This window comes from Scyliorhinus torazame, chromosome 15, assembly GCF_047496885.1.
Source record: "Scyliorhinus torazame isolate Kashiwa2021f chromosome 15, sScyTor2.1, whole genome shotgun sequence".
NCBI classification, from domain to species: domain Eukaryota; kingdom Metazoa; phylum Chordata; class Chondrichthyes; order Carcharhiniformes; family Scyliorhinidae; genus Scyliorhinus; species Scyliorhinus torazame.
The window spans coordinates 4,038,258-4,062,912 of record NC_092721.1 but is presented as its reverse complement, the minus strand read 5'-3'; the positions used below and the strand labels follow the sequence as shown (position 1 = coordinate 4,062,912).

General features: G+C 45.3%; 1 protein-coding gene across 1 annotated transcript in view; it reads left to right on the top strand.

Annotated features, from left to right (window-relative positions):
- The first annotated feature begins 245 nt into the window (after positions 1 to 245).
- Positions 246 to 24,655, top strand: part of LOC140391742 (phospholipid-transporting ATPase IH-like) — a 250,203-nt gene continuing 225,793 nt past the window's right edge. The window contains exons 1-7 of the mRNA XM_072476552.1: positions 246 to 269; positions 570 to 692; positions 2,662 to 2,751; positions 5,005 to 5,085; positions 6,033 to 6,140; positions 6,259 to 6,387; positions 16,316 to 16,419. Of these exons, the coding sequence (XP_072332653.1) occupies positions 246 to 269; positions 570 to 692; positions 2,662 to 2,751; positions 5,005 to 5,085; positions 6,033 to 6,140; positions 6,259 to 6,387; positions 16,316 to 16,419 (659 nt within the window). The remainder of the gene's footprint in view (positions 270 to 569; positions 693 to 2,661; positions 2,752 to 5,004; positions 5,086 to 6,032; positions 6,141 to 6,258; positions 6,388 to 16,315; positions 16,420 to 24,655) is intronic.

Genomic DNA, 24,655 nt, shown 5'->3' with positions numbered 1-24,655 from the left:
GCGTGGGTTTCTCCGAGTGCTCCGGTTTCTTCCCACAAGTCCCGAAAGACGTGTTTGTTAGGTGAATTGGACATTCTGAATTCTCCCTCTTGTGTACCCGAACAGGCGCCGGAGTGTGGCGACTAGGGGATTTTTGCAGTAATTTCATTGCAGTATTAATGTAAGCCTACTTGTGACATTGATAAAGATTATTATTATCATTACCACAGGAAGTAGTTGAGGCCAAACCAGTGTACGTTTTCTAAATGCAGTTTGATGTAGCATTTGGGGTGAAGGGGATCAAAGGATATGGGGGAAAGCGGGATCAGGCTATTGTTTAGCGGTGAAATTTATTCAGGCTATTTTCACATTGCAGAATTGAGGGCCATGTGTTGAAAGGTTTTAATTATTATTGCAGTAGCTAACTGTAAAACTCTCCCCAGTGAAAACGGTGTAACTTTGAAACAATCTCCAGTCAATACCCTGTAACTGTAACTTCAGAAAACTCCTCATTGATTTGTGCAGCTGTTGCTGAGCAGTCAGAGAATCATTTGTAGTTTTAGACAATAACTGTCCCTCTCTCTGTTTAGTGCGTTGGAGAAGAGAACTGGGTGGATAGTCGGACAGTTTACATTGGACATCGTGAACCCCCTCCTGGCACAGATGCTTACATTCTGCAAAAATATCCTGATAACAGAATCATATCTTCAAAGGTAAAGTTTCTCTGTGCCAGTCATTCAGTGATTTAACACAGGCATCCCCCATTCAAAGTATGATCTCATAGCTCATTTTCATTTGTGAGTTTGGTAAATTAAGGACATTCCCCAAGTAACTTAATTGCAGTGTTACTGTAAACCTACTTGTGACACTAATAAAAATTATTATTATCATAGTGCCACCATTTTTGTTTTAGTGTGGTTACTGAGCATGATCAATTGTCTAAAACAGGCTGCCACCCTGCGCCCCAGCACTCCCCCTCTCCTACCGATCCTCTCATACCCTCACTCGCCCCCTCCCTCTCCTGAGTCCTCACTCGTAGAAAGAGTGGGTGAGAGGAAGGTGGAGAGTGGGGGATTGGGGGGGCGCTCAGGTAGCAGAAGGGTTGGGGAGAGAAGCTGAGAATGGGGAAGTCGACCAGTTGAATGGACAGAAACTGGAAGGAGCAAAGCTGGAGGTGGGAAATGGCGAGCAGCTGATAAGATTCCAAGAGTTGGTGCTGTAATTTAAACACCAGTTATGTTCAAGACAACCTGTAGATTTTAATGTAAAAAAAATTACAGGTCAGGAGCATAACCCACTCTTACAAAATGTTTTCTTTCTATGAGTCGAAAGCTATTTTTGTTTAGCATGCTGCTTTTTAGGAACATGTTAGGAGTGCTAAATAAGAAAATACAGGTCTACCAGTGGGAACTGGGCTAAAAGATCAGCCTATGCCCCATAGCTGGTAGGTACAATGCCCTTACAGGTCCTCTATCCTCATTCACATAAAACCATCAAGCTCCAGACATCTGGTTAATCTTTGATGTGGGCAGTCAGGAAGTGAGAATGATGCAGGAAAGTCAGCGAGGGAGGAGATGAATGGGACAGATGTTATTCGGAGGGTGGTGTATGGAGCGGAGGAATTCCATCAGGGTCTGGCAGTGGTCTTTGGCACCCTCGTACCCGCTGGTATGTTGACATTGCTGTTATGTCAAGGAGACTGACTCACCTTTGGGTAAATAGCTATTCAATTTTATTTTTCTTGAGTCATCCTCTTGTTTTAGCACTTTGAACCATACAATCTCGGGTGGGTTTTTTGACCAGTGCTGACGTGATGGGCCAAAGGACCTTTTCTGTGCTGTACACCTATGACTCTCTGATTTGAGCTGAAGCAATGCCACAAGTTCTTTACAAGAATTTGCACTGCCCATAGAATGTATGAAATATGAATAATTTGTAACTTGTGACCACCTAGTTACAATTTCTAAAAATCTGAGGAGGCATATTTTAAAATAAATTCAGAGTACCCAATTCTTTTTTGTTCAAATTAAGGGGCAATTTAGCGTGGCCAATCCACCGACCCTGCACATCTTTTTGGGTTGTGGGGGTGAGACCCACACAGACACTGGGAGAATGTTCAAACTCCACACGGACAAAGATAGGTAGGAAAGTAAATTGTGAAGAGGACATAAGGAGGCTAGAAAGGGATATCAATAGGCTAAGTGAGTGGACAAAATTCTGGCAAATGGAGCATAATGGAGGCAAATGTGAAGGTCTCCATCATTTCTCCCTTGCCCCTCAATGCTTGCTGAATTGTCTTTCAAATTCGACAGCCATTACCTCCGTCAGCTGTCCACTGTGATAAGTGTGGCCCTACCCAACGAACTTGCCTCTGCCATCTTCAATCCAGCAGGGCTCTGCAGAAGGTTCCTCAGAAGGGCTAACGCTCACATCTTTCTTTTCAATATTCTTTTCATGCATTTTGACACACTCACCCAAAAATGGGATGAATTTGTTCACCAGTTACCCCGGGAAACCGGGTGAAAAGAACCAAAAACCAAAGACTCTAGCGGGAGCTACCGAACATGTGACCTTCTACATGTCGCCACTGGAAGTCCCCATAATATTTTAATATGATTTACATCCGACACAGGTGACAGTGGAGTTAATATTTATTTTTATTGCTTCCCTTTTCCTGTACAGTATACTTTCTGGAATTTCATTCCCAAGAACTTGTTTGAACAGTTCAGAAGAATTGCTAATTTCTATTTCCTCATCATATTCCTTGTGCAGGTATGAGAAGTCTGTTATCCATTCAAAATGTGGCTGCAGTTTTGCGCTTGACAGGTTTTACATTTTTAACGAGGTGAAAGGTCGTTTTATCAAATTCTGTCGCTTTTGATCTGCATCAGGGAGTGAGGGGCTGTTTAGCACAAGGCTAAATCGCTGGCTTGGAAAGCAGACCAAGGCAGGCCAGCAGCACGGTTCAATTCCCGTAACAGCCTCCCCGAACAGGCGCCGGAATGTGGAGACTAGGGGTTTTTGCACAGTAACTTCATTTGAAGTCTACTTGTGACAAAAAGCGGTTTTCATGTCATTTCAGGGAAACCAACACACGGGTAAAAACCTACTTGACCTCATCCTCGCTAATCAACCTACTGTAGCAGATGCATTTCTGTATGACAGTATTAGTGGAAGTGACCACCACATAGTCCTTGTGGAGACAAAGACCAGTCTTCAAACTGTGGTCACTGCCTACTGTGTCATGTGGTAGGACTACCACACTAAATGGAGTATATGCAGAACAGATTTAGAGCTCAAAACTGGGCATCCATGAAGTGTGTGCCTTCAGCAGCAGCAGAATTGTATTCCACCAAATTCAATCCAGCTGCTTCTGTAACCTTGACTCTACTATCACATAGGGGAACAGCTCTGGTTCAGTGAGGAGTGTTGGAGTGCATGTCCGGGGCAGCAGCAGGCATACATAAAAACATGGTTTCAAGAAACAGCCCTGGATATGGAAAAGACTATGGGCCCTGACAATATTCTAGCTACAATGCTGAAGACTTGTGATCCTGAGCTAGCTGCACCGTTAGCCAAGATGTTCCAGTAAAGCTAGAGCACTGACATCTATCAGACAATGTGGAAAATTGACCAGCTATGGTCTGATCACAATAATAGGACAAACCCAATCTGGCGAATTACTGCCCCGTCAGTTTACTCTCAATCATCAGCAAAGTATTGGCAGACATCATTGACAGAGCTATCAAGTGGCACTTTGTCCCCAATAACCGTCTCATCTATTCTCAACTTGGGTTCTGCCAAGACTGCTCATGTTCAAGACCTCATTATAGTCTTGGTCCAAACATAGACAGAAAAGATGAAGGCATCATGGAGCCCGAGCACAATTGAAGTCAATGGAATGTTTTGGATTCACACCTTAGACAAAGGAAGATGGTTGTTTTGATAGATGGATGGCAATCATCTCAGCCCCAGGGCATGGTGGCTGAAGTTCCTCAGGAGAGTGTCCTAGATCAACCATCTTAAACTGCTTCATCAATGATCTTCCAGAAGTGGGATATTCCTGATGATTGTCGTGCTCAATTCCATTCCCAAAACCTCAGATAATGAAAATGCTCATGCCTCCCTGCAGCAAGACCTGGATAACATTTAGGTTTGAACTGATAAATGACAAGTAACATTCATGTCACAAGTGCCACCTCCAACATGAGAGAAACTAACCATCTCCGCCAACATTCAGTAACATTGGCATTGCTGAATTCTGCACCATTCTGGGAATCGGCATTGGCCAGAAACTTAACTGACCAACCTCAGATATATTGTGGCAAGCCAAGGGTTCAGAGTTCTGTAGCGAGTATCTCCTCTCCTAACTCCGCAAACCCAGTCCACCATCTACAAGGCACAATTCAGAAGTGTGTTGGAATACTCACCACATGGTTGGTTGAGTACAGCTGCCACAACACTCTAAGCCTGACACCATCCCAGATCAAGCAGCCTGCTTGATTTGCACTTATCGATCACTTTTAACATTTACTCCCTCCAGGTGCACAGTGCTGCAATACTTATCACCTACAAGATGCCATCTACCAGGCCCCTTTGACAGCACTTTCTGAACCTGGGACCTCTACCCAGAAGAACAAGGGCAGCAGGAGCAAGGCAACACTATCACCATCACCTCTCTTCTAAGTTACACACCATCCTGAATTTGCTGTTCCTTCATTGTAGCTATGTCAAAATCCTAGAACTCCCTTCTGAACAGCACTTTGTATGTGTACACCACACAGACTGTAGTGGCTCATGAATAGGGCTCATCACCTCCTTCCCAAGGGCAGTCTGGTCTGGGCAATAAATGCCTGCCTGCCTTGCCAGCATTGTGTCTGTCCCACAAATGAATATAAAAGAAATTGTATTGAACATTCAATTATCGGGTGGTTTTACCTATTGCTTACACTTACCAATAAGTAATGAAATAGCTTAAAAGTTGAGCTCCTTTTACAGCGTATTAACACATTCTTTTATTTTCAGTTAATCATTGATACACCAACCAGTCCAGTAACTAGTGGACTTCCACTTTTCTTTGTAATCTTTGTGACCGCAATTAAACAGGTAAGGCCCGGGACATAAATATGTATTTTTCTTCAAATTCTCTTCTCCCTTCCTCTGATTTTTCCCTTTTCCGTGAAGGCATATCACAAAGAAACGTGTAAGTGGGAAGAGATAGCTATCTAAAATGAAAATGCAAGTATTCTTTCGCAGAGAGGGAAGTTGAAATATTGAACTCTTGCCCAAAAAGAGAGATACTAGGAGGTAAGGCTATTATGGAAGGTGGGTAGATGGAGTTAAAGTCACTGATAAACCCTGATCTAATTGGATGTTGGGATAGGCTCAAGGAGCTGATATCTCTTCCTTTTCCTGTGGTTGACAATGTTAGCTTTTTGTATTGCAGATACTTTTTCTGTTTTATTCTTTCTTGTATTTCCAGAGAGAGCGTTCGGGGTTTTTGAATGCTTTTTATTTTCATACTTTTGATACTGGTAGCCCTTGAATATTGCTCCTGGAGATTGGAGATTATAAAGAAATATGTTGTTCTGGAAAATACACCACCTCCGATCAGGGACACTGAATCTACATAGGGACTTGTCTTTGGACCTGACTGTTTCCAACAGATTCTCTAGGTTCAACAGCTCCCAGTGTGTTGATATTTGAGAAAAAGGCTTCCAGTAACACTGGAGAGGGAGGTTCCAAAAACTAGATATTTTGGATCCACTGTACATTGGGAGATTGAGGCAGTGTGTGTGGGTGAGTCCAGTTTGGATGGTGCCATTGTGCACGTTACAGTGCATTACCATAACAGATTGCACCTTATTGCTCCTTGATCACTACTTACTACTCTGAACAAGGCTTTAAATTAAAGTTTGATGCCTTATTGCTCTGAATGTAGCCTGGTTTTATCAATTTAAAATCAAAGTTCATTGCTGGGTTTACACAGTTGGTGATTAAAGCATTCATTCCAGTTTTCTCTATTACGTGTGCTGCTCAATGTCTGTCCACAGGGTTATGAGGATTGGCTTCGACATAAAGCAGATAATGCAGTGAATAAATGTCCTGTTCTTGTCGTCCAGGATGGCAAAGTTGTTCAAAAACAGAGCAGAAAGTTAAAAGTAAGTGAATATTTGGGTATATGTTGGGACAATGGGATGTGTTAGAGACTGTGTGGAAGGGGTTGGTTCGGACAGAGAGCAGGCTTTCCTTTTGACAATGGATGCGATATTCCTGCAGGTTGGAGACATTGTGATGACCAAGGAGAATGAAACGTTTCCATGTGACATGGTCTTCCTGTCTTCGAGCAGTGAAGATGGAACATGTTTTGTCACAACAGCCAGCCTAGATGGTGAATCAAGTACCAAGGTAATATATTGAGCAACTGCATTCTTACTGCAGGCGCCAACTTGAGATAGGTGTCTCTCAGTTCAATATTTGAAACCTGCTCTACCAATATAATTCACTTGACTGTTGTAGCTCCTTAATGTCCATTTGTTCAGAGTAATGCTTAGAAAAATATTGCTGTTCACAAATTTTCATTCTCTCCTTTTTTATTCTTCCTGCCGAAGTAAACATTTTCATATTTTTCTACATTATACTCCAGCCAGATTTTTGTGTGCTCACTCAACCTCATCTATTTGCAAACTGCTTGTGTCTCTACAGGGTACTTTCGTACCAATGTTGTTGAAGTCTGCAAATCTAGCTGACATGCCTTTGCTCCCCTCTTAATCACTGAAGTAAATTGTAAGGGTTTGAGGCCCCAGCATACAGTCCCGTGGGACTCCATTTGTCATATTCTGCCAATCAGACAAAGGCCCATTTAAGCCTACTCCTTGTTTTCTGCTACGCAGTGAATCTTCTATCCAGGCTGGTATGGTTACCTCTGAAACCATGAGTTTTTATTTCCCGCAATAACCTTTGTGGGACCTTATCCAATGCTTTCTGGAAATCCAAGTATAGTATATTTACAGATTCCCCTCTATCCACAGCACTTGTTACTCCTTCAAATTGGTTTAACATGATTTCCTTGTCATAAAACCATGCTGACTTTTCCCAATTACCTTGAGTTTTTCTAAATGCCCAGCTATAACCATTTTAATAATCGATTCTAATACCATCCCCACAACAGACATCAAGCTAACTGGGATATAATCTCCTGTTTTCTGCTTCCCTTCTTGAATAGAGGGGCGATATTTGCTACTTTCCAGCCGGAATGAACCTTTCCAGATCTTTTAAAAAAATTTAGTGTACCCAATTAATTTTACCCTGCACATCTTTGAGTTGTGGGGGCGAAACCCACGCAAACACGGGGAGAATGTGCAAACTCCACACGGACAGTGACCCAGAGCCAGGATCGAACCTGAGACCTCGGCGCTGTGAGGCTGCAGGGCTAACGCACTGCACCACCATGCTGCCCCCACCGTTCCAGAGTCAAGGGAATTTTGGAAAATTAACACCAACACATCTACTATCTCATTAGCCGTCTCTTTTCAGACCCTAGAATCACGTCCATCAGGACCTGGAGGCCTGTCAGCCCCAGTCGATCAGTTTGTTCCGTTCTGTTTGCCTAGTGATTGTAATTCCCTCAAATTCCTCCCTCGTCTCCATCTCCTAATTTACAGCTGGTTCTGGAATGATTCATGTATCCTCTATACAGTGAAGACGAAAGCAAAATATTTGTTCATTGCATCTGCCGTTTCCTGTTTATCAATTATTAACTCCACATTTTCACTTTAGATGAACAACACTCACTTTATCTTTTTTTATTGTTTAATATCTGCAGAAACTATTGTTGTCCATTTTTACATTCCGAGCTAGCTTCCTCTCACACTCTAATTTTCTGCTGTTTAATCTTTTAGACATTCTCTGTTGTTCTTTATATTCTGACCAATCACCTGACCTGCCATTCATCTATGCGCAGTTATATGCTTTTTCCTTGAGTCTGATACTTTCTAACGCCTTTAGTTGGCGACGGATGGTGGTCCTCCCTTTAAAATCTTTCTCTACAGTAGGAATGTACTTTTCTGAATATTCTGAAATATTGCTGTAATTGTCCTCCATTGCTTCCCTATCGATCTATCCCTAGCCTAATATCCTAGTTCTCTTTTGCTGGCTCAGCTTTCATGCCCACATGGTACGCCTTTTTAAGTCTAAATTAATCGTCTTGGACCCACTCTTCTGCCTTTCAAACTGGATGAATCATTAAAGCAAGTGCCCAATTCATTTTTCCAAGTAAGGGCCAATTTAGGGTGGCCAATTGACCTCCAAGTGCATCTTTTTCGGTTGTGGGGGTGAGACCCACACAGACACGGGGAGAATGTGCAAACTCCATACTTACTGTGACCCGAGGCCGGGATTGAACTCGGGGCCCTGCGGCACTACGAGGTAGCAGTGCTAACCATTGTGCCACCGTGCTGCCCTGTAACATTCAATCGTATTGTGCTTGCTGTTATTCAGAGGTGGCTTTACTTTGAGGCCATTAAATAATCCTGTCACACTTCACACTGCCAAGTCTAATATTATCTCCTCGATGGTCGGTTCCAGAAAATGCTGCTCTGAGAAACTATCTCAAAAGCATTCTATGAATTCCTTAATAAAAGCAAATTACTGCAGATGCTGGAATCTGAAACGAAAGAGAAAATGCTGGAAAATCTCAGCAAGTCTGGCAGCATCTGTAGGGAGAGAAAAGCTAATGTTTCGCGTATGAATTTTGTTTCCAGGTTACTACTGTCAATCTGATTCTTCTAGTTTTTAAAAATAAAATATTTTATTGAAGCATTTGTCATTTTCACAATTTAACATATTGACATTTCTAAAACAATTGCGCGTGTCAACGCACAAAATGCCCCCGAAAATAACAACACACAATAAACCACGTACCCCACTTCTCCCGCCCTATCCCCAATTACCCGTGTACTAAATTCCCTGTCCTTATTTAACATTACCATGCCTCCTATTTCTCCCCCCACCTCCTTTTCCCTTTCCACCCTTAATGCTGACGTTCAGTTTTTGTCAAAGAAATCGATGACCGGCTGCCAACTCTGGGCGAATCCCTGTATTGATCCTCTTAAAGCAAATTTGATTTTCTCCAGACTGAGAAACTTTACCATATCGCTGACCCACACTCCTGATTTCGGGGGCTCCGAGTCCCTCCATCTCAGCAAGATCCGTCTCCGGGCAACCAGGGAGGAGAAGGCCAGAATATTGGCCTCCCTCCCCCCCCCCTTTGCCCCTGGATCTTCCAACACCCCAATATTGCTAATTCTGGACTCGGAGTTACCCCACCTTCCAGGACTTCCGACAGAACATCTGCAAATCCCTCCCAGAATTCCTTCAGTTTCGGACATGCCCAAAACATATGAACATGGTTGGCCGGGCTACTCCCACACCGCCCACATCTGTCCTCCATCTCCTCGAAGAACCTACTCATCCGAGCTACCGTTATGTGGGCCCTGTGAATGACCTTGAACTGAATCAAGCTGAGTCTAGCACAGGACGAGGATGCATTTACCCTTTTCAAGGCTTTCGCCCACCGTTCAGTTTCCAGCTCACCTCCCAACTTCTCTTTCCACTTCCTCTTCACCTCTCTGATAGGGGCCCCTTCCCACTCTCTCAATTCCCTAGATATGTCCGAAACCTTCCCACCTCCAACCCCTGTTTTTGACAACACTTTATCCTGTAGTCCCCTCAGGGGTAGGCGAGGAAAGCTTGGGACCTGCCTCCGTACAAAGTCCCGCACTTGAAGATACCGAAACCCGTTCCCTCCTGGCAAGTCAAACTCCTCCTCTAATGTCTCCAAGGTCGGGAAGCCTTCCTGGATGAATAGATCCCCAAACCTCTCAATCCCTGCCCGCTGCCATCCCTTAAAGCCCCCATCCAGCCCCCCCCCGGGTCAAACCGGTGATTGTCACAGATCGGTGACCACACTGACGCCCCCTCCAGTCTCATATGCTGCCTCCATTGTCCCCACACCCTCGGGGCTGCCACCATCATAGGACATGTGGAGTACCAAGCCGGCGAGAACGGCAGGGGCGCCGTCAGTATAGCCTCCAGACTCTTACCATTGCAGGATACTGCCTCCATCATCCCCCAGACCGACCCCTCCCCCACTACCCACTTCCTGACCATCGATATGTTGGCAGCCCAGTCATAGTTAATAAAGCTCGGGAGAGCCAAGCCCCCTTCCCCGCTGGCCCGTTCCAGGAGTGCCCTCTTTACTCTTGGGGTTTTACCTGCTCACATAAACCTCGATATCGCCACATTAATACTTCTGAAAAAAGCCTTTGGGACAAAAATCGGGAGACACTGAAAAAAGAAAAGCAGTCTCGGAAGGACAGTCACCTTCACCGTCTGAACCCTCCCCGCCAGCGTCAGTGGGAGCATGTCCCATCTACAAAAATCCCTTCTCATTTGATCCACTGCTTTGCCCAAATTTAACTTGCGAAGCTGCCCCCAACCCTTGGCCACTTGAATCCCCAGACACCTAAAACTCTTCCCAACCACTTTAAAAGGTAGCTCCTTCAGCCTCCTTTCCTGCCTCAATCACGAACATCTCGCTTCCCCTCTAATGACCGCTTTCAGTGCCTCCCAGACCATCCCAGCTGCAGTATCTCCCGTGTCATTGATCCTTATGTACCCCCGAATGGCCTCTCTCAATCGCTCACAGATCTCCTCATCCGCTAACAGCCCTGTATCTAGTCTCCACTGTGGGCGCTGGGACATTCCCGTGACTGCCTGTAGGTCTATCCAGTGAGGTGCATGATTTGAGACCACAATTGCTGAGTACTCACTGTCCTCAACACCTGCCAACAGTGTTTCATCTAGCACAAAGAAATCTATCCTGGAGTACGCATTATGTACATGGGAGTAGAATGAATATTCCCTGCTCCTTGGTCTCTCAAATCTCCACGGATCCACCCCCCCCATGCGTTCCATGAACCCCTGCTGTTCCTTTGCCATTGCTGATAGCTTCCCCAACCTAGCACTCGACCGGTCCAGCCTCGGGTCCAGGACCGTATTAAAGTTACCCCCATGATCAGCCTTTGCGAGTCAAGGTCTGGGATCTTCCCCAGCACCTTCCTCATAAACACGACATCATCCCAGTTTGGGGCATATATATTCACCAGCACCACTGCCATTCCCTCTAGCTTCCCACTAACCATATTAATCTGCCTCCCGGGTCTACCTCCATCCTCCCCACCTCGAATGTCACCCTTTTGTTAATCAGGATGGCCACCCCTCTTGTTTTAAAGTCCAGTCCTGAGTGAAACACTTGCCCAACTCATCCCTTCTTTCATCTAATTTGGTCTCCCAGCTTCAAGTGTGTCTCCTGTAACAGAGCCACGTCCGCTTTTAACTGTCTCAGGTGTGCGAACACACGAGTTCTCTTAACCGGCCCGTTCAGTCCACGAACATTCCACGTAACCAGTCTGGCCAGGGGGGCTTTTGCCCCCCCCTCCCCTGTCGGTCAACCATGACCTTTCCCAGGGCAGCTCCTAGCCCGTGTTCCACACTTCGCTTGATCTGCCCATCGGCGGCGACTGCCATCTGATCTCCATATTCTGTCTCCTAACTGTCCCTTGCCTGTCAGCAGTACCCCCCGCCCCCCTCCCCCCACTTCGTCTTTCCTCCGCTCACCCCCCACTTTGTTCCCGTGAACCAGGTAGCTCAGCATCTCCAACCTTCTTACCTCAAAAAGCCTGCCGACTGCCAGATTCTATCACACCTCGCAATAAAACAAGCACTGAACATAGTAACAACAATCCCAAAAAGCAAACATACCCTCCCCCAATGCGCAGGCAAAGAGGCAAACCCCTCCCCCTTTAACTGATTCTTATCAGTCCAACCACCTTCAAACAGAATCCAACACAAAGGAAGAAGCTTCAAGCAGCTGAAGTGAAATTATGCACGCAAGAATCAACCATCTTTGTTACAGAGACTAAATCAAAATCAAATTACACAAGACAAGAGAAAAGAAAAGAGAGAAAAACATTAAAAAAAATAAATAAAACACCCAAACCCTTTTCTTCCCGAACAGCGCAACTTAACTCACAGAATTAAAAGACTGACATTTTAAACAAGACAAGCAGAACACAGAACCATGTTTCTCTCCTCCCCACCACTCCATCCCGTCCCTCAAACTCAGCCCATCACAGTTAGAATTAAGAGTCCTTAAGCCAGATTATTGTCTTTCATGAAGGTAACCACCTCTTCCAGAGAATTGAAGTACAGCTCCTGGTCCTCGTAGGTCACCCAAAGACGCGTCGGGTATAACAGTCCAAATTTAATGTCTTTCTCAAACAGGGCAGCCTTAACATTGTTGAAACTTGCTCTCCTCTCTGCGAGTTCTGGTCCCCAGTCTTGGTACACCCGGATCTCTGACTCTTCCCACATGTACTGTTTCATCTGCCTGGCCCACTTCATGATACGCTCCTTGTCGAGGAATCGATATAGCCTCACCATCATGGCCCTCGGGGCTGACGACCCTGCGGCTTGCGTACGACCACCCAATGCGCCCGGTCCACCTCCAGGGGCTTGTCAAAGACATCGGCCCTGACCATCTCCTGCAACATCTTCCCCACATACGCTCCCACATCTGAACCCTCCTTCCCCTCCGGCAGCCCGACGATTCGGATATTTTGCCTGCGAAACCGGTTTTCAAAGTCTCCCACTTTATCAAGCAGTCGTTTCTGGCTGTCGTGTAGTATGCTAATTTCCAAAGCCATTGCGGTGGACTCCTCCTCGCGTTCAGTCCCCAGCTCCTGCAGCTTTAGAATCTCCTGTCCCTGGGTCGTCATTTTCTCCTCCACCCGGTCAACCACCTACTTAATTGAGGCTCTCATCTGGGTTACATCTTCTGTACACTCCTTGCGATGCCGGGCGAACTTCTCATCCAGGTACTCGCCCCATTGCTCCATCGACCAGTGAGCTGGTGTGGACACGCTTTGTCTCGTTATCATTGAGCTTGATAACCTCTGAGCCTTGCTTTCACTCATCTTTTGGTTTCTCCTTTTTCGGCTCTTATTTGGACACGATTCCATAAATTGAGGGTCACCTCCTTTTCCTCTCCCTTCAATCAACATATGTTGAGAAATTTTCTGAAAAATCCGGCTTAAACACCATTTAAAAAAAACACTAAGGGCGAGAGCTGCTGAATGTGCGACCGTTTACTCCATGGCCGCCACCGGAAATCATTCTTCTAGTTTTTATGTAGTTCAAAGTAACTCATGATTCTTGCTGTCTCTTTATCACAAGCCCCCAATATTTCTTCTTGTATACTTTGTCCTACATTGTGATTATTAGGGGGGCTGTAGACAATTACCAACAGTGATTTCTTTCCTCTACCATTTTCCATCTCCACCCAAACCAAATATACAATCTGATCTCCTGGAACAAGGTCATGTCGAACTATTGTACAGAAGCCATCCTTGATTAACAGCATTACTCCTCCACTTTGCCAAGATTCCTTATCTTCCTGAATGTCATATACCCCATAATATTCAGGACCCAATCATTGTCCTCCTGCAGCCAGGTCTCTAATGGCTATCAGATCACTTCAATGTGCTTCTATGTGCGCTATCAATTCATTTGGTGTGTTATAGTTGCTGGGCACATTCAGATGCTTTGGTTTTGTCCTTTTGTTATCTTTGTAACGTCTGGTCTTGATACTTTGTGCATTCTCCGGTTGTTCTGTCTGTTCCGTAATGCAATTCTCCAACTCTCGTTTCCCATTTTACTATTTTCCTCTCTACCTTGTCTCTACTCTTTGATCTGTCACAGTTCTACACAATATATTCCTTTCCCTCTCTCTATTTAATTAAAAACCTTCTTTACTTACTAGTTATGCGATTAACAAGAACATGGTCTGAGTATGGTTCAGGTGTGGACTGTTCCAATGGTACAGCCCCCACTTTCCTCATTACTGGTGCCCCATTAAACTGCAACCCACTTCTCCCTCACCAGCCGTTGAACCATGCATTCATCTCTCTAATTTTATGTATACAATGCAAATTTTTATACGATTCTGGTAATAATCCAGAGGTTATCATGCTTTTTAATTTTGTCTAGTTCCTCACACTCTCTATGCAGAACTTTTTTTCTCATTCTACTTTCATGAATCATGAAAGCCGGATCCTCCCCTCCCACTCTCAAGTCCCTGAACCCTGGCACGGGCAGACAACACAACCATCTGGGCACTTTGCTGCCGAGGACAGTATCATTCCCCCTCACTATACTGTCGCCTGCACCGCTACATTCCTTCTTACTCTGAACGGCTTCCGGCATCATGGTGCCATGGTCAGTTTTCTCATCCACCTTGCAGCCTCTGATCCAAACAAGCTGAGAGAACCTCAAACCCATTTGACAGTTGCAGAGGCTGACCCTCCTACCCTCTGATCCTCCTTACCTGCCTCACTCGCAGTCAGATCTTCCGATCCTTAGCCACTCAGTAAATGGGAAGATCTTATCCTGAGAGTTTGTCTGTCTCCTGGTACAAAGTATCAAGATAACTTCCCCCTCGCTGATATGACTCAGTGCCCACAGCTCAGCCTCCAGCTCCATGACTGAGCCGAAGCTCTTCGAGCTGCAAACACTTCCTGCAGGTGTATTTACCCTGGATCACAAGGTTATCCAGGAACTCCCACATGCTGTAAACCTGACAAATCACCTGCCCTGCCATCCTTGGTGTGTTTCAAATAATTACTCATGTACTATTCACTTATTTATGTTGCTTTTTTAACATTTTATCAACTTCCATCAATTGTGTATTATTTTAAACCTTAGGAATAGAATAGACCGTAACCTCTTATCAGATACTCACCAAACCAGTTATCTCTTTTCTCTGTCGTAGAGTAAGAACCAATTCCTACAGGAGACACTGCTGTGGCGCCGTTTCGCACTGGTTTCCACAAACGTGGACCAGGCACTTGAGAGGGTCCCCCAGACTATCAGGGGCCCTGTGTGGTTGGGCTCTGGCAGGGTGGAACCCTGGCACTCCCAATGGCAGGGGGGCAGTGCCAAGTGCTCAGGTGGCATTCTGCCAGTGCTGGGGATCGGACCCGGGGATGCGCTGACCTTATGTGGTGGGGTGTGGTGAGCCAGTAATGTATTCCTGGCCCTCCATAAACTTGAGACCATCTAAAATTTGCTGTATTCCTAACTTGCGCTCACTATAATTTTCGACACATTCCACCCCTGGGCCTGTCGACCTTCACTGGCTTCTGGTTAAGCACCACCTGGATTTGAAAACATTTAAATTCTTGTTTTTAAATCCCCTCCCTATCTTTCGACGCTCCTTCAGCCCCACGACTTTCACAGATTCTTCACTTCTGGCGTCTCGAACATCATTGATTTTATTGGTGCATCATTGGCAGGTGTATCTTAGCTGCCTGTGTCTGAAACTCAGGAATGTCTTCGCTAAACCTCTCTGCCTCTCCACTTATCTCTCCTCCTTTTAGAAACTCAAGGCGCTTTGACAAAGAGTCATCGGATTCGAAACGTTAGCTCTTTTCTCTCCCTACAGATGCTGCCAGACTTGCTGAGATTTTCCAGCATTTTCTTTTCCAATAAGGTTCACCTCTGGGGAATCAGAGAGGTGAAGGTGGCGACATCGGCTCTCTTTCCCTCCAGCAGCGCCGGCTGCTCTGAAACACCGAAAATCGCCACCAAAAGACGTCACTGACATCTCCATAATTTCTGACGGGGTCTCAAATCGACCAGAATCCCTCCAACTTTGGGCACGCCCAAAACATCTGGCTCTTTGCTCTTTATATATTTATAAAACACTTTCCTAATATCCTTCCTAATTTACTCATGCACTTTCTATTCTTCCCCAAGCTTTTTGCAGTATTTATCTCTTGATGTGAGATGTGCACTTCCCTTTTTGCCTTGTCCTACTCTCTATATTCTAGCTTCAATGTAAAATGACAAAATGTAAACTATTTTATCTACAGAAGCATTTGTCTTTGTCAATTTTCTGAGCACTAAATAAGGTAACTGTTGTATTTGGACTGGCTGGATCTCAGACTCTGTCTGCTGCAATGTTTCTTTTAACATCACTGATGCACAACTTTGGCTCTGCCCTGTCCTATTTAGGTGCTTGGGGTATTTTACATTCTGGTGTAAGCAAAAAATCTGTTTCTAGGTTAGATATTTCTGAAAGCAAAACTGCTCTGGTCGTAGTGACTGAATAATACACTGTGCAACAACTCGATTGAGTAGTGTTGAATGGACTTTTTGCCTCAGGCAGGTTTAGATGTCTGAGCAGATTTTTCCAGTCCCACTTTTCTTCCTTCAGACTTACCAAGCTGTTCAAGATACAAAAGCTTTGCGGACTGAGGTAGAAGTGGACACTTTGAATGCTACAATTGAATGTGAACAGCCGCAGCCCGACCTTTACAAGTGAGTCTCAGCATGGATATCAAATTTCAGTGTGGAATTGCAGGCAAAGGTTGGCAGTGTCAGTTCCTGCTCAGAACTATGGTAACATTTGCATCCTGTATGGTGTTTGTGATATTAATCTGACAACCTGGAGATTGTTCTCATTAGTTGAGTAATAAACTGCGACCCAGCATTTTGATTTCTAGTTCACACACTGCAGCAGAGTATCTGTCACTTCCTCAAACTGTGTTCCACCTGCATAATTTGTATGTGACTTTGTACTATATTTTGACAAATCCAATCCCACTCACTCCCCACTCCCCATACTTGCGGTATCCTTTCATATTCACCCAATTAATCCTACTCTCCTTGTCACTCCCATACCCTTTGGTGTCCCACCCAGTCTAACTCTGCTCTTTTCACTTCCTGTATCCCACTATAATCCACCTGGTCCCAATCACTCTATTGCCCACTCCCTGTACACTTTGATCTCCCAACCAATCTAATCCCACTCCCCATCTTTTATAATAATCTTTTTTGCAGGAAGCAATTTATCCACTTTTTAGACAGTAAATCGTAGCTAACAAATCATAATTATTTAACTAATTGATGGAGTTTTTATGTGAGGTGACAAATAATTCAGTTGATGTGTACATGGACTTCCAAAAAGGCATTTAATAAAGTGCACATAATAAGTGTGTGTGTGCGTGTACAGAGTGATGTGACATGGACATATTCAATGAATGGCCTGACACTGGGGAGTTCTGAGAAACAAAGGGACCTTGTGGTCTTTGTCCATAGATCTCTGAAGGCAGAAGGGCAGGTTAATATGGTGGTGAAAAAAGGCATATTTGAGGCATAGATTACAAACGCAAGGAGGTCATGGTGGAGTTACATCAAACATTGGTGAGGCCACAGGTAGAGTACTGTGCAGTTATAAGAATGATGTGTCATGCTCCTCGTGTGCGATGTGGGAGCTCAGGGACATGTCCACTGTCCCTGGCTCCTTCACGTGCAAGAAGTGTGTCCAGTTGCAGCTCCTGTTAGACTGCTTGATGGCTCTGGAGCTGCGGATGGACTCACTTTGGAGCATCCGTGATGCTGAGGACGTCGTGTATAGCACGTTTAGTGAGTTGGTCACACCGCAGGTGAAAGGTACTGAGGGAGATAGAAAATGGGTGACCAAAAGACAGAGCAAGAGTAGGAAGGCAGTGCAGGTGTCCTCCGCGGTCATCTCCCTGCAAAATAGATATACCGCTTTGGATACTGTTGAGGGAGATGGCTCACCAGGGGAAGTCAGCAGCAGCCAGGTTCATGGCACCGTGGCTGGCTCTGCTGCGCAGCTGGGCAGGAAGAAGAATGGCAGGGCTATAGTGATAGGGGAATCAATTGTAAGGGGAATAGACAGGCGGTTCTGCGGACGCAATCGAGACTCCAGGATGGTATGTTGCCTCCCTGGTGCAAGGGTCAAGGATGTCTCGGAGCGGCTGCAGGACATTCTGGGGGGGGGAGGGGGGGGGGGGGAGGGTGAACAGGCACCAACGATATAGGTAATAAAACGGGACGAGGTCCTACAAGCTGAATTTAGGGAGTTGGGAGTTAAACTAAAAAGTAGCACCTCTAAGGTAGTAATCTCAGGATTGCTACCAGTGCCACGAGCTAGTCAGAGTAGGAATGTCAGGACAGAGAGGATGAATGCGTGGCTCGAGAGATGGTGCAGAAGGGAGGGATTCAAATTCCTGGGACATTGGAACCGGTTCTGGGGGAGGTGGGACCAGTACAAACCGGACGGTCTGCACCTGGGCAGGACTGGAACAGATGTCCTTGGGGCGGGGGGGGGGGGGCGTTGGTGTTTGCTAGAGCTGTTGGGGAGAGTTTAAACTAATGTGGCAGGGGGATGGGAACCGATGCAGGAAGTTGGAAGGTAGTAAAACAGGGACAGAAACAAAAGGCAGTAAGGGGGAAAGTGTAAAGCAGAGAATCAATCGTCAAAAATCAAAAAGGGCGACAATACAAGGTACATTGACTGAGGGGAGCTCAGTGAATAGGACCAGGAATACTAAAAGGAATAAAACGGGAAGTGAAAATATTAATGGTAAGCGACGCGGCAGATTGTTACATGAAGATATGGGTTCAACGACAAGGAAAATTAGGAGAAAGGTTAAGAGGAAATATAACTTGGGAGAGGTTACTGATCGAGGTGTTAAGATTCAGAACAGAGGTAAAAAAGCCAACATAAGTGTACTTTACCTGAATGCTTGTAGTATTCGGAATAAGGTAAATGAGTTGATGGCACAAATCATCGTGAATGACTATGATTTAGTGGCCATTACTGAAACATGGTTAAAGGATGGTCACGACTGGGAGTTAAATATCCGAGGGTATCAAACTATTCGGAAGGACAGAGTGGATGGTAAGGGAGGTGTAGCTCTGTTATTTAAGGATGACATCCGGGCAACAGTGAGGGATGACATCGGTGCTATGGAGGATAAGGTTGAATCCATTTGGGTGGAAATCAGGAATAGTAAGGCGAAAAAGTCACTGATCGGAGTAGTCTATAGGCCACCAAATAGTAACATTATGGTGAGGCAGGCAATAAACAAAGAAATAACTGATGCATGTAGAAATGGTACAGCAGTTATCATGGGGGATTTTAATCTACATGTCGATTGGTTTAACCAGGTCGGTCAAGGCAGCCTTGAGGAGGAGTTTATAGAATGTATCCGCGATAGTTTCCTAGAACAGTATGTAATGGAACCTACGAGGGAACAAGCGGTCCTAGATCTGGTCCTGTGTAATGAGGCAGGATTGATTCAGGATCTCATAGTTAGGGATCCTCTCGGAAGGAGCGATCACAATATGGTGGAATTTAAAATACAGATGGAGGGTGAGAAGGTAAAATCAAGCACTAGTGTTTTGTGCTTAAACAAAGGAGATTACAATGGGATGAGAGAAGAACTAGCTAGAAGACTGGGAGCAAAGGCTTTATGGTGAAACAGTTGAGGAACAGTGGAGAACCTTCCAAGTGATTTTTCACAGTGCTCAGCAAAGGTTTATACCAACAAAAAGGAAGGAACGTAAAAAGAGGGAAAATCGACCATGGATAGCTAAGGAAATAAGGGAGAGTATCAAATTGAAGGAAAAAAAATACAAAGTAGCAAAGATTAGTGGGAGACTAGAGGACTGGGAAAACTTTAGGGGGCAACAGAAAACTACTAAAAAAGTTATAAAGAAGAGTAAGATAGATTATGAGAGTAAACTTGCTCAGAATATAAAAACAGATAGTAAAAGTTTCTACAAATATATAAAACAAAAAAGATTGGCTAAGGTAAATATTGGTCCTTTAGAGGATGAGAAGGGAGATTTAATAATGGGAGATGAGGAAATGGCTGAGGAGCTGAACAGGTTTTTTGGGTCGGTCTTCACAGTGGAAGACACAAATAACATGCCAGTGACTGATGGAAATGAGACTATGACAGGTGAGGACCTTGAGAGGATTGTTATCACCAAGGAGGTAGTGATGGGCAAGCTAATGGGGCTAAAGATAGACAAGTCTCCTGGACCTGATGGAATGCATCCCAGAGTGCTAAAAGAGATGGCTCGGGAAATTGCAAATGCACTAGTGATAATTTACCATAAATTCACTAGACTCTGGGGTGGTCCTGGCGGATTGGAAATTAGCAAACGTGACACCACTGTTTAAAAAAGGAGGTAGGCAGAAAGTGGGTAATTATGGGCCAGTGAGCTGAACTTCGGTAGTAGGGAAGATGCTGGAATCTATCATCAAGGAAGAAATAGCGAGGCATCTGGATGGAAATTGTCCCACTGGGCAGACGCTGCATGGGTTCTTAAAGGGCAGGTCGTGCTGAACTAATTCAGTGGAATGTTTTGAGGACATTAACAGTGCGGTAGATAACGGGGAGCCAATGGATGTGGTATATCTGGACTTCCAGAAAGCCTTTGACAAGGTGCCACACAAAAGGTTGCTGCATAAGATAAAGATGCATGGCATTAAGGGGAAAGTAGTAGCATGGATAGGGGATTGGTTAATTAATAGAAAGCAAAGAGTGGGGATTAATGGGTGTTTCTCTGGTTGGCAATCAGTAGCTAGTGGTGTCCCACAGGGATCCGTGTTGGGCCCACAATTGTTCACAATTTACACAGATGATTTGGAGTTGGGGACCAGGGGCAATGTGTCCAAGTTTGCAGACGACACTAAGATAAGTGGTAAAGCAAAAAGTGCAGAGGATACTGGAAGTCTGCAGAGGGATTTGGATAGGCTGAGTGAATGGGCTAGGGTCTGGCAGATGGAATACAATGTTGACAAATGTGAGATTATCCATTTTGGTCGGAATAACAGCAAAAGGGATTATTATTTAAATGATAAAACATTAAAACATGCTGCTGTGCAGAGAGACCTGGGTGTGTTAGTGCATGAGTCGCAAAAAATTGGTGCAACATGTGATTAAGAAGGCAAATTGAATTTTGTCCTTCATTGCTAGAGAACAAAGAACAAAGAACAAAGAAATGTACAGCACAGGAACAGGCCCTTCGGCCCTCCAAGCCCGTGCCGACCATGCTGCCCGACTAAACTACAATCTTCTACACTTCCTGGGTCCGTATCCTTCTATTCCCATCCTATTCATATATTTGTCAAGATGCCCCTTAAATGTCCCTATCGTCCCTGCTTCCACTACCTCCTCCGGTAGCGAGTTCCAGGCACCCACTACCCTCTGCGTAAAAAACGTGCCTTGTACATCTACTCTAAACCTTGCCCCTCTCACCTTAAACCTATGCCCCCTAGTAATTGACCCCTCTACCCTGGGGAAAAGCCTCTGACTATCCACTCTGTCTATGCCCCTCATAATTTTGTATACCTCTATCAGGTCTCCCCTCAACCTCCTTCGTTCCAGTGAGAACAAACCAAGTTTATTCAACCGCTCCTCATAGCTAATGCCCTCCATACCAGGCAACATTCTGGTAAATCTCTTCTGCACCCTCTCTAAAGCCTCCACATCCTTCTGGTAGTGTGGCGACCAGAATTGAACACTATACTCCAAGTGTGGCCTAACTAAGGTTTTATACAGCTGCAACATGACTTGCCAATTCTTATACTCAATGCCCCGGCCAATGAAGGCAAGCATGCCGTATGCCTTCTTGACTACCTTCTCCACCTGTGTTGCCCCTTTCAATGACCTGTGGACCTGTACTCCTAGATCTCTTTGACTTTCAATACTCTTGAGGGTTCTACCATTCACTGTATATTCCCTACCTGCATTAGACCTTCCAAAATGCATTACCTCACATTTGTCCGGATTTAACTCCATCTGCCATCTCTCCGCCCAAGTCTCCAGACAATCTAAATCCTGCTGTATCCTCCGACAGTCCTCATCGCTATCCGCAATTCCACCAACCTTTGTGTCGTCTGCAAACTTACTAATCAGACCAGTTACATTTTCCTCCAAATCATTTATATATACTACAAAGAGCAAAGGTCCCAGCACTGATCCCTGTGGAACACCACTGGTCACAGCCCTCCAATTAGAAAAGCATCCCTCCATTGCTACTCTCTGCCTTCTATGGCCTAGCCAGTTCTGTATCCACCTTGCCAGCTCACCCCTGATCCCGTGTGACTTCACCTTTTGTACTAGTCTAGAGTACTAGAGGGATGGAGTTTTAAGACTGAGGGAGGTTATGCTGCAATTGTATAAGGTGTTAGTGAGGCCACACCTGGAGTATTGTGTTCAGTTTTGGTCTCTTTCCTTGAGAATGGACGTACTGGCTCTGGAGGGTGTGCAGAGGAGATTCACGAGGTTAATCCCAGAGCTGAAGGGGTTGGATTACGAGGAGAGGTTGAGTAGACTGGGACTGTACTCGTTGGAATTTAGAAGGATGAGGGGGGATCTTATAGAAACATAGAAGATTATGAAGGGAATAGATAGGATAGGTGCGGGCAGGTTGTTTCCACTGGCGGGTGAAAGCAGAACTTGGGGGCATAGCCTCAAAATCAGGGGAAGTAGATTTAGGACTGAGTTTAGGAGGAACTTCTTCACTCAAAGGGTTATGAATCTATGGAATTCCTTGCCCAGTGAAGCAGTAGAGGCTCCTTCATTAAATGTTTTCAAGATAAAGATAGATAGTTTTTTGAAGAATAAAGGGATTAAGGGTTAGAACATAGAACAATACAGCGCAGTACAGGCCCTTCGGCCCACGATGTTGCACCGAAACAAAAGCCATCTAATCTACACTATGCCATTATCATCCATATGTTTATCCAATAAACTTTTAAATGCCCTCAATGTTGGCGAGTTCACTACTGTAGCAGGTAGGGCATTCCACGGCCTCACTACTCTTTGCGTAAAGAACCTACCTCTGACCTCTGTCCTATATCTATTACCCCTCAGTTTAAAGTTATGTCCCCTCGTGCCAGCCATATCCATCCGCGGGAGAAGGCTCTCACTGTCCACCCTATCCAACCCCCTGATCATTTTGTATGCCTCTATTAAGTCTCCTCTTAACCTTCTTCTTATGGTGTTCGGGCCGGAAAGTGGAGCTGAGTCCACAAAAGATCAGCCATGATCTCATTGAATGGTGGAGCAGGCTCGAGGGGCCAGATGGCCTACTCCTGCTCCTAGTTCTCATGTTCTTATGTGGAGATGCTGGCGTTGGACTGGGGTGAGCACAGTAAGAAGTCTTACAACACCAGGTTAAAGTCCAACAGGTTTGTTTAGAATCACCAGCTTTCGGAGCACTGCTCCTTCCTGAGGTGAATGAAGAGATAGTGTAGCCACCTGGGATGGCCACTTCCCGATTACAAAATGGACACTTTGCAAAGATTGCAGGGAAAATGGACAACATTGAGAAAATAAGCAGGTTCAGGGTTTGTCTGCATATTGGAGCCGCAGCTCCCAACCAAGACCAAAACTGCAAACCCATTAGCATACTAATGGCCCATCTCCGGGAACAAAAGAGGAACATTTGAGTAACCGATACGAAGGCAGCCAGAGGAGACCAGAACAAAGCAGGCCAATGGCCACCTAGGACACACCCAGCCATCAGGGCACCCACCCCTTTCTTGGAGGAAATCGATAGGAACGATTGAGAAACGGCCCAATTAATTGGGGCCAAGTTCAAGGCCCGCCCAAAAACGCGTGAAGTCCCTTTGGCTATATGAAGGAGCCCCCAAGAGAGAATCGCTCTCTTAGAACATAGAACATAGAACATTACAGCGCAGTACAGGCCCTTCGGCCCTCGATGTTGCGCCGACCTGTGAAACCACTCTGAAGCCCATCTACACTATTCCCTTATCGTCCATATGTCTATCCAATGACCATTTGAATGCCCTTAGTATTGGCGAGTCCACTACTGTTGCAGGCAGGGCATTCCACGCCCTTACTACTCTCTGAGTAAAGAACCTACCTCTGACATCTGTCTTATATCTATCTCCCCTCAATTTAAAGCTATGTCCTCTCGTGCTAGACATCACCATCCGAGGAAAAAGGCTCTCACTGTCCACCCTATCCAATCCTCTGATCATCTTGTATGCCTCTATTAAGTCACCTCGTAACCTTCTCTCTCACGAAAACAGCCTCAAGTCCCTCAGCCTTACCTCATAAGAGCTTCCCTCCATACCAGGCAACATTCTGGTAAATCTCCTCTGCACCCTTTCCAATGCTTCCACATCCTTCCTATATGCGGCGACCAGAATTGCACGCAATACTCCAAATGCGGCCGCACCAGAGTTTTGTACAGTTGCAACATGACCTCATGGCTCCGAAGCTCAATCTCTCGACCAATAAAAGCTAACACACCGTACGCCTTCTTAACAACCCTCTCAACCTGGGTGGCAACTTTCAGGGATCTATGTACATGGACACCGTAGTACTCTCTGCTCATCCACACTGCCAAGAATCTTACCATTAGCCCAGTACTCTGTCTTCCTGTTATTCCTTCCAAAATGAATCACCTCTCACTTTTCTGCATTAGACTCCATTTGCCACCTCTCAGCCCAGCGCTGCAGCTTATCTATGTCCCTCTGTAACTTGTAACATCCTTCCGCACTGTCCACAGCTCCACCGACTTTAGTGTTATCTGCAAATTTACTCACCCATCCTTCTACGCCCTCCAGGTCATTTATAAAAATGACAAACAGCAGTGGCCCCAAAACGGATCCTTGTGGTAAACCACTAGTAACTGGACTCCAGTCTGAACATTTCCCATCAACCACCACCCTTTGTCTTCTTCCAGCTAGCCAATT